The sequence below is a fragment of the Fragaria vesca genome, linkage group LG4, assembly GCF_000184155.1.
Source record: "Fragaria vesca subsp. vesca linkage group LG4, FraVesHawaii_1.0, whole genome shotgun sequence".
Lineage (NCBI taxonomy): Eukaryota > Viridiplantae > Streptophyta > Magnoliopsida > Rosales > Rosaceae > Fragaria > Fragaria vesca.
Window position 1 is genome coordinate 8,259,696 of NC_020494.1, and position 10,641 is coordinate 8,270,336.

The window sequence follows — 10,641 nt, forward strand, 5'->3', positions numbered from 1 at the left end:
GAACACCTTGGGCTGCTTCAGCAAGCTATCTCAATCTAAAATCAAATTCATTGCAAAGAATATCCACCATCAAAAGTACTTGATCAATCATCATGAAATAAACAAAATCTCAAAATCAGGATTCAATTTTGAAGAACCTACACAATCGATCAGCTAGAAATCGAATTACTTTACCTTAGTATTAAGGGTATCGTCGTTGCCGGAGCCCAGCCCTAGATTCGCCAGCTTCTTTGAGGAACACTCTTCACTACCTCCTGACTACGACAACAATTTTTCACTCTAAAAATAGCCCGAGATTACTTAAAAAATTTTCACTAAACTTACCCACAGAGGCACCTGGGAACCGCAGCTCTAGCCAAATAACCATTTGAAAGAATAGTATCAACCTACAATAACACAGACATCCAGATTTTTCAATCTCATATCCATCAATCTATTACACAACCAAAACCAAAAACCATTTACTATAATAGAGAAGGAACCAACACTGTTGAACCAGAGAGAAACCCAACTCCCACAAAGACCTGACTTTCTTACGGGTAATTACAACACAATTCGTACGGAAAAGTCGAACACAACCTTCACAGCACTCTGTCGGAATCGGCCGGAGACTTGCCGGAATATTCTGACGGGTTCCATAGACTTCCCCGTATTCTTCAAAACACCAAGTTCTCGACATACAAGCAACGAAAACACACAAATCAGCCATCAATAGCAAAACCACACAAGAAAACAACGACACTGCAACAAAACAAGGGAAATCCTTACCCTTATGAACCAACACAGTGGCCTGGTTTTCAAAACACTATCTCTGGTCTTTTAACATACCCATCTCAGCAGGGAGGTAATCAAAAGTGCCACACATGGTCTGACTGCGATTGAATCTATGCACTGACCACCCCAAATCTGCTATCTTGAGTTCACCCTGACAGTAGAAATCGCCATTGACATGATAAGCAACAAGTATGCATCACTAGGTCAAAAAAAAGGAAACATATAGCAGCATAGTAAGGTATTCAGCACCTGTTGACCAACGAGAAGGTTTTCTGGTTTGATATCTAGAAGAATCAAGTGCTTTCCATCACAGTATATGAGGGTTCGGGCCAAATACCTCATATGAAAAAAAACATCAGAATTTCTACTCTATAAACAACTAAAAGAGTATGAATTCGGCACCACAAAAAAACTTACGGGGGCTGCACGTCTTTCACTGAAGTGTTTACACTACTAGAGTTCCTTGTATAGTTCATCTTTGACGGCATATTCCAAAATATCAAATAAACTCATTTCTGCAATAATTAAAATTCCACTGCAAGGGTCAGTGACTCTGTATCATAGTGGTTCCATTAACTAGGAGACGTTCAATTTGGTGTAAACATAAACCACCTATGAGCACTATACCTGATCATAAAAGTAGCCATAAAGACGTAGAATATTGGGATGGCGAAGATGAATTTGTATTTCAACTTCCGGGAGAAGCTGAAGATTGTTACAACTGGTTCTTGAAGAGAACTTCGAGTGCCACTATGTGATTGCTCTGTTTCAGGCATAGATACAGATCAAGAACTGTGTATACACACCACTAAAAGCAAAGAGAGATATAACACCACGATGATGCATAGCAAACACTCATTTCCAACTTAAAATTGCAAAAGGACATTCCACATCATCTGATAATACAGCACATTATACACAAATATCATCCCCTCTACATTTCTAGAGAAAAGTTTACAAAAATCAGTATATCATCAACATCTGATCACCTATATAGGCGAATCAGTGCAGTTCCTAGTCAACTCCATAAACCAATTTAATGATCATAAACCAATTTAAGACCAGCTCTTTATATTCACAAACTTTTCAAAACAAACACCCAATTTATAACCAATGCACATTGCACTATCAACACCACCCACAAAAACCCTCCAAAAATTGAAAAGCAGCATGCTTTAGTACAATAACGATTGGATCAAATACACCTTATAAACCCCAACGTAATTATAAATAAACACCTGCTTTGAAAGAAAACGTATCAATAATTATACCTGTAACCCGAAAACCCAGAACTACCTTCCCTATTCTTGCTGACGATACGCTGCAAATTTCGTCAAGATCAGAAAAAGATCAACATAGATTAGAAACAGTTCAAATTTCAAAAAGAGAGCAAAGAAGATCGAAATTCAGATTCACTATAAAAAACGAGATAAAAAAAACGTAGGAGAAGTAAGCAATCAGGGAAAAATATAACCACCTTATAGCCTCACACACAGAGCACCACCTTCAATTTAAGATCCAATTCCAAAACACATGCACAACAACAAACCAAACAGTTAAAAGTAAAATGTAGGAAGCAAAAATACTTATCAAAGTTAAGGAAACATTCGAGTGAACCCAACAATTCTTAAGTAAAACTGTTGCACAATTCCTAAATGTCACACTTTCCTAGCCTATATATAAAATAATTTCTACCTTTCCCAAAAATAATAATAATATTAATCATGATTTCTAAAGTGAAGATACAAAATAATTATAATCAACATATATAAAATGAGAAAACAGAAAACTTGACATACTTAAAAGTGGCTGTGGCAAAAGTTGAAAATCCATCTGCAAAACTCTTGAACCCTGGATTCAAATCTATACTGCACTGTTCTGTTACAAAAGCAGCAATACGTTACAGCCCGGTATAGAAAATGACAAATCAAAAGCAGCAATACGTTACTGTTCTTATTTTCTTCCCTCAGCTCTTTCAGAGCATCACCAGCTTCCCAAATGACAAATCAAAATCAAATATATAATTAACTATAGGAAAAGAAGTATCACGATATGGATTAGTAAGAAAAAACATTCTTTCAATTAGTACAGAAGTGCAGATGGTATTATTGTTAAAATTATCAGACCCAAATATAATCACTTTCCTCAATTTGCAAAACACAAAGCATTTAAATTTACAGAGTAACTACGATACATGCGCTGGCTCACCTTCCTCTATCCACCTGTTTTCTAGTTCTGTTTTACAATCAACCACTTTCTATCAAATTAAAAAAGTACAAACAAATGAACACAAATGAAAAGACTATGTTTTCCACCTAAAATGGGAAACAAATAAGTCAATGACTATGAATACAATAAAAAGGCAATGATAAACATTTGCAAGTTCGATTGACTACAACCATATGCAATTCAAAGTTCATTAACACATTAATTCTAGGTGGCCTACCTCTTAAGGGATTCCCAATGGTGCAACTGATGCAATTAAGGCAACTGATACAGTATATGAGGGCTCGGGCCAAATACCTCATACGAAAAAAAAAACATCAGAATTTCTATTCTATAAACAACTGAAAGAGTATGAATTCGACACCACAAAAGAACTTGCGGTGGCTGCACTCTTTCACTTAAGTGTTTACACTTCTGGAGTTCCTTGTATAGTTCACCTTTGGCGGCATATTCCAAAATATCAAATAAACTCGTTTCTGCAATAATTAAAATTCCACTGCAAGGGTCAATGACTCTGTACCATAGTGGTTCCATTAACTAGGAATTAACTAGGAGACGTTCAATTTGGTGCAAACATAAACCACCTATGAGCACTATACCTGATCATAAAAGTAGCCATAAAGACGTAGAATATTGGGATGGCGAAGATGACTTTGTATTTCAACTTCCGGGCGAAGCTGAAGATTGTTGCAACTGGTTCTTGAAGAGGACTTTGAGTGAACCTCTGATAACTCTGTAGAACCTTCAAGGATCAATGTCTCAAGATTTGGGACCCCGCTGAAGTCCGGGGTGATGGTTAAACATCGGCAGTTGGAAAGATCCATGTGTATTAGCAAGTCCAGCGGATAAACCTGTGATGAATAGACAAAATAGAAAAGAGTATTAATAAAAATGAAAAGAATTGTGAACTTCCAGTATTAATACAATACATCGTGTAAAACAACATTGTGGTTATCCTTAATAGAGAATGTTGGGGTGTCTGTGTGTCAGTAAAATATATAATCTTACCGATTCATCCCATAGTCTTTCAATGCAGCTGTTTGGAATCTTGAGTTCAAGCAGCCTCTGTTGAGATGAAAACCAAGATGACAGAGATTCTAGAGGACATTCATGCCATTCCAAAAGCCGCAAATGTTTAGAGGGATATTGTAAGGGCACATCCTGCTGAAAGTTCACATTGCAAATCTTCAACGATCTCAGTTTGCTCATAGTTAAGAATGGGTCAGAGTTCAAACGGATTACTTCTTTTTCAGGCAAGCTTAAGAATAAGCTTTCCACAACAGTCGTTCCCTATACGAAAAACGAGCATACCATGTAAATTGTTTGTAAGATTAGATATGTATGCATGCTAGAACCTCTATGATTTGACAACACAATTAATGTTAAGAATTGTTATACTGGACACGAAAATGTATGTGTAGACGGTGTGTATTACATATAGTATTAAGTTCATTTCTTACCGTATTTTCTGTGAGAACATTACGAGCATCCTCAATACGCCATGACCTTCTCGTATCATATTTGTGTTCATTGTCATCGAGCCACAGCCAGCTACGATCTCGGGGGTGAACAGGAGATTCTCTACGGACAATATGCCAACCCAAGCACCTTAGTAAATCATGCATCCACAATTTACCCCTTACAATTTTAACCAGAGACTTGTCAATGAGGTTGGTCATTCCTATTCCCGAAGAAAAGCCACAACCTTTCAGTTTCTTTTTTACACGAACAACATCCACGCCATTGAAGAAACAAGCAATGTCTAGAAAGATCTTTTTATCTTCAGTATGTAATCCATCAAAACTTATTTGAAGCACACTAAAAATGTCTTTATCCAGATCCTCATCAAGTCTATCCAGTACCTCTGACCATTCATCTGCTTTTCTTCCATACAAGTGTGACCCTAGAACTTCATGAGCTAAAGGAAGGCCACAAGCATATTTCAGAAAACTCTTGGACAGCTCTACAAACTCCATGGGGCGATTGACCTTCTTGAAGGCTTTCTGACACAGAAGCTGATAAGCTTCCTTATCATTTAGTTTTTCAACCTCATAGATTTTATGTTCAAGAACTCCAAGCTCTGTCAATGTTCTTCTATCTCTAGTTGTTATAATGAGTCGACTCCCTGGACCCCAAAAGTTCTCTTCACCGGCCGATCCTCCTGGTACTAAATTTGTTATTTGTTTTAAGTCATCAACATCGTCTAGAACAAGAAGCACCTTTTTCTGTAATAACCTGGTCCATTTTGAACCCTTTTTAACACTGTCTACGTAACCATCCCCAAAGAAAGACTCACAAACAAGTTTCTGCAACTCCACTTGTGATTGCAATCTAACATTGCGAACAAAGCCACTAACATGAAATAGGTTATGAATCTTCTTGTAAACTTCTTTTGCAAGGGTAGTCTTACCAATGCCCCCCATCCCCCAAATACCTATGGTAAAAACCCTAGCTGACCCTAGATCCAAATAAGACTCCGCTATTTCTACACGTTCATCCATTCCTATCAAACCTCTGTCGGGAGGGGATGACCTCTTGTTCAGTATGTTTGAGATCCTTTCAGTTATTTCCTCAATGACTTCTGATTCTTTCCTACACAAGGACAACCAACTTTTATTGGCCAAATAAAAAGGATAAAAAATGACTCCCATATTTCTAACTCTTCTTTATGAAGCAATGTATATTTTGTACATCTATTCCGATCCATGCAAACATAGAGTATCAGAGTATGATTAGTATTTTGTTTGAAAAAGGTAAAATAGATATATAAAATTTACCAAAAATGTGGGATGTGTATCTAGAAAATAAGCATGTGTTAATAAAATTTCTCATACGAGCTTGATTTAACATATAAAACTACTTTTAAGGAAAGCATGGATATAAAAAGAACATATACTGTAAATACTTTCAAATGAAGAAGTTTGGAATTACCTGTCCTTCACATGCCATCCAGAAACATTGGCTATTTCCTTTAAAGCTTGCCTCCATTTGTCCACCTTCCACATATTGTCAATTAGATACTTTTCATGCTTGGCAAAAGCCCTGCCAAAATTTCCAGTTTGCTTTCTAACCTCAGATGGTTCAACATGATAAAAAACCGGAAAAACTTGCAGCCGTGTCACTTTGTTGCATTCAAGAATATATGCAAGTTCATCTAAACACCAACTTGAATCAGCATGATTCGGGGATAGAATGGACTGCAAACCGTGATTCTTGAATTGCTCTCCGAAGTTCAGGTGCAATGGAATCTCCCCTTCGAAGTTCTTCTGTATCCATAAATGTATCAATTCCTGTCCAGCATAAAACGACGTATAAATGGTCTGTAAAGCCATAGCGGGTGTCCTCACCCCTAAAACTGAGGAAGACATGATAATTCTTGGAAGACGATGGCCTAGATGATGAAGCTCCTAGAAGCTTCTCTCTTAAAATCTCAAAAGCGGAAGAAGATGATGTAGGTGCTGTTTGGATCCGAGTGCAATCTTCTGGGCATGGAACCTCAATAGTAATAGTAGGATGATCTCCTCGAAGAGTATTACTATTAAGATAGTGAAGTACAAACTTTTTATAGAGGAGCTTAAGTATGCCGAACATGATGGAAGGCAACGGAAAAAACTTACAAGCTCGATCCCTAGCTATGATCGATCTGAATATATAAGAAAAAGAGAAGGGGCTTGAGTTTTGCAGTGAAGTTGGAAGCATGACCACCACAATATATTTGCCAATCTGTGAGGAAAACAGTTCGAAACTTCATCAAACTAGCTTCGAATGTCAGATGACTCACATCAAACCAAACAAGTTGACTGCCTCTTTGCCGAGAAATCCTTGCGTGGGACAACCGCACCACGTGTCCCGTACGACTAGCCATTCCAAAATTGACACGTTTCATTTTTTTTTTTTTTACATCAGTAGCTTCTTCTTCCATCTTTGTCGCCGCTGTCGTCAAAGCTTTCTTCCTCCCTCCTTCATCATTCAACAGCTTGTACAGAGAAGCCGGCGACAATCCTATTTTCCCGATTTGGGAAATTATAACCGGAAGATCAAGCCGCCGGAGATGGATCGGTAGCCCAATGGTATCGTCTGCAAATGGTGGCTGAGCCTACTGGGAAGGCTTTTGAGGTAGGCGAAGGTCAAAGACTGGAGCTTCGTTGATTCGGGTCTGGGAGGATTAAAGGGATTAAATGTGATGCCAAGTACAATTACCTCGGCTGTATAATATCAAAACACAACTGAATTAGCAAGACAACACTGCTGAAATATACAAAATTTCAAGGTGTTGAAATCTAAGACTAGATAAAGTATAGTGATTTTCAAGATTGAGGTGATTTTCAAGATTGAGATTGACAGAGCAATATAACAACAGAACACAATTCAAACTAGGTGAACAGCATACAAATTCAACTAAACCAAAGTATTGCAATCCTATGGCAGTCTATGTTTCCTTACCTGCAATCTACTAATAGATAGATAGATAGATAGATAGATAAATAAACCAAGAAAGTATCAGAACAGAACCAAACATTCTCCAACTTTGGGCACGAAAAGAACCTCACAATTCTCCCATCGCTTTCTGGCGTCTAATTCAACTTCAACTTGTTACCACCTTTCCACACACCATAAATGTCTTCCGCCTTCGGCAGAGCCACCTACATGGTAAAACAACAGATTTTAAGCAACCAACTGCGGCCGGAATATACACAACTACTAAAATTCAGCATCTCTAAGTTGTGGCAATTCTGAGGGATAGCATTGCTGTGCAGCATATTACATTCAGTTTTATTGAGGCAACACATACATAAACCAATGGAAAAACATAACAAACCTGGTGAAGTTGAAGTTGTCTTCACCACAAATCAGTCAATGTCACAATTCTGCTAACCCCTTCCGGAACTGAGTCCATAGGCGGCCTAGACAGGTCGACAGACTTGAGTGACTGGCATCCAAGCACCATGTACTAGATATCGGACCAACAAAATTCACCACAACTGTACAAATCAAGAGACTCTAGGCACCTGTGACCAGAAAATGCACGAACTCCGGCACCAGTAACATGATATGGATTAGTTAGAAAAAACATTCTTTCAATTAGTACAGAAGTGCAGATGGTATTGCTGTTAAAATTATCAGACCCAAATATAATCACTTTCCTCAATTTGCAAAACACAAAGCATTTAAATTTACAGAGTAACTACGATACATGCACTGGCTCACCTTCCTCTATCCACCTGTTTTCTAGTTCTGTTTTACAATCAACCACTTTCTATCAAATTAAAAAAGTACAAACAAATGAACAGATAAGACTATGTTTTCCACCTAAAATGGGAAACAAATAAGTCAATGACTGTATGAATACAATAAAAAGGCAATGATAAACATTTGCAAGTTCGATTAACTACAACCATATGCAATTCAAAATTCATTAACACATTAATTCTAGGTGGCCTACCTCTTAAGGGATTCCCAAAGGTGCAACTGATACAATTAAGGCATGATATAAATGCACCCAATCGCTTCAACTTGGGATTCTCTGTCTTCCCATTGCTTTCAACATACGGATTTGGATCATATTTCTGCAAATAATTAGAACCTGCAGAAAAAATTGTAATGAGAAATTCATTTCAAGATTGAGAATTTATATAACTCGCATTTTACTATATGTTTGTTCAGCAATGTTGTTCATATGGTGTAACTACTAATATATCTAGAACTCAAGCAACATGCCCATTACTTTCAAAATGCCAATTGAATAAAAGATCATATCCTTTCCACTAAATTAGTGGCAGAGCGACTGTAGTTTGATATATACAGCCAAATAGGCATTAATAAACTATCCTAGTTCTATACCAAAGACCTAATATTTCAAGAGCATGAATCATTCACTGAGCTAGAGACTATCTTCAAACCTTTTCCTCTAACAACAGTAATCTGAAACCGGCCACACTAAACAAAATAAAAATAATGGAGGAAAAGAAATGTGCCTAAGACGGCCAAATTCCAAATCCTCTCTGTTTTACACTATCAAATCGGGTTTACAGACTGGGGCTTGGGGAAACAAATTCAAACAAATAGGAACTTCTCCCTAAGTTTGAAGCACAATTCTCAAGCACCAAAACCAATCTTCTAAAACTCTAAAAACTGTAAATAAACATGACTTGAGAGAACAGATCTAAACCATACCACAAACAACAATTACTCTATACATCATATCTCACCCAGATTATGGCCCAGTTTGACACAGCTGTGGTGTGAGTAGAATGCTTTTGAATCTGCTGTAGTCAGAATTGCTTTTGGTTCTGCTGTGAGGGAAAATAGTCGAGGTGTTTGGTAAACTGTGTTTCAGCCATCTCTTCCTCTCAATGCAATCTGAGACCTTCCCTTCCTCTTCCTTACACCTACGGAGCTCATTTTGTCAGAGACCCGTTTGCTTTAGCGCCTTCCCAACAACTAGCTCACTCTTGGGGTCGGTATTGCTAGAACCATCCTCTTGAGATCCCATTCCGGCAGCAACACACCTTTCCCGTGTCCCCGAGACACCTTGGTCGCGACACCATAAGTCACCATTACAGCAACGATACAAGGTCGCAGCAGTAGCTTCCCGGCAATGACCGACAGTCTTCATACTCACCGTCTTCCAATGAGTCCACTGTGGTCTCTCCGACCTCCGGCCAAAGCCCACGCGCCGGCGAGCAGCACCCAGAGAACTGATCTGGACACCCATATGTGGACACCCATTCCTCTCTCTCTCCGCGAGGCTACTCTCCCGGCAGCCCCTCCCTGGCGAGTTTGCTCATCCCAGCACCGCCATGTGCTGCTCGAACTGCGTCTTCCCACCGATTTGAGCATCCTTGAGCCGCTTCACCCATTCCTCCCGAACAGGTCGTCGCCGGAGCTAGGTTCAGCTCCGGGACCCTCCGGCGGATCCTCGACGTCGGTGATGGCCGAGAGCATGGTGTTCTGGTGCTTCTTGAAGTCGGCCTCCTGGAGCTTCTGGTGGCGGGAGGCCTGGCGCTGGATTTGCTGGAATTTCGAGACGCCGTGGCCGGAAGTTCATATGAACTCTGTCAACCCAGATTAGAGAACAGAAGGGAGGTGATTGGGAGGTGATTTATATGAATTCAGAATGGAGGATATAATAGATAGTTGAAAATAATTCATTGACTTACCTGTGTTGTTCATCATGGTTCGGCAACGCAGTTCCAAAAGCTACGAATCGTAGCTTCTCAAAAACCTGTAAGTTGGGAGAATCGCTTTGGACAAAATCAGCTTTTTAAAACTTCACCAAACACCATCGTTGAGCGCCAGAATCGCTTTTGGACCAAAAGCCACGCCAAACTGGGCCTATAACAATTACATCTCCAAGAACCCTAATTAAGCAAATTTGAAAACCCTAAAAATCACCAAACCGTAAATCTGAACATACAGGGACGAAGACTCGCCACACAAACCCTAAATCAACATCATAACCATACGAAAATCACGTAAACTAGAACAGGAAACGAAACTCTAACTTTAATTTGGCTTCTTTCTTTCTCTTCTTTCTTTCTTTCTCCAAATGAACGAAAGATTTGGACGAACAGAAGGTAAACCAGATTCTAAACGGCTTGTGTGAAACAGACGGTGGGGATTTAGTTTCCGTGTGTAGGA

The 10,641-nt window shown here is 39.0% G+C and overlaps 1 protein-coding gene across 1 annotated transcript; it reads right to left on the reverse strand.

Annotated features, from left to right (window-relative positions):
• Positions 1 to 3,228: 3,228 nt before the first annotated feature.
• LOC101310022 (TMV resistance protein N-like) lies at positions 3,229 to 6,519 on the reverse strand. Its single transcript, XM_004298001.1, has 5 exons — positions 5,932 to 6,519; positions 4,461 to 5,592; positions 4,009 to 4,290; positions 3,600 to 3,851; positions 3,229 to 3,476 (listed from the first exon to the last, which is right to left on the reverse strand). Exons 1-5 carry the CDS (start codon positions 6,366 to 6,368, stop codon positions 3,399 to 3,401), a joined length of 2,181 nt encoding a protein of 726 aa, XP_004298049.1. The 5' UTR covers positions 6,369 to 6,519; the 3' UTR covers positions 3,229 to 3,398.
• Positions 6,520 to 10,641: the final 4,122 nt, after the last annotated feature.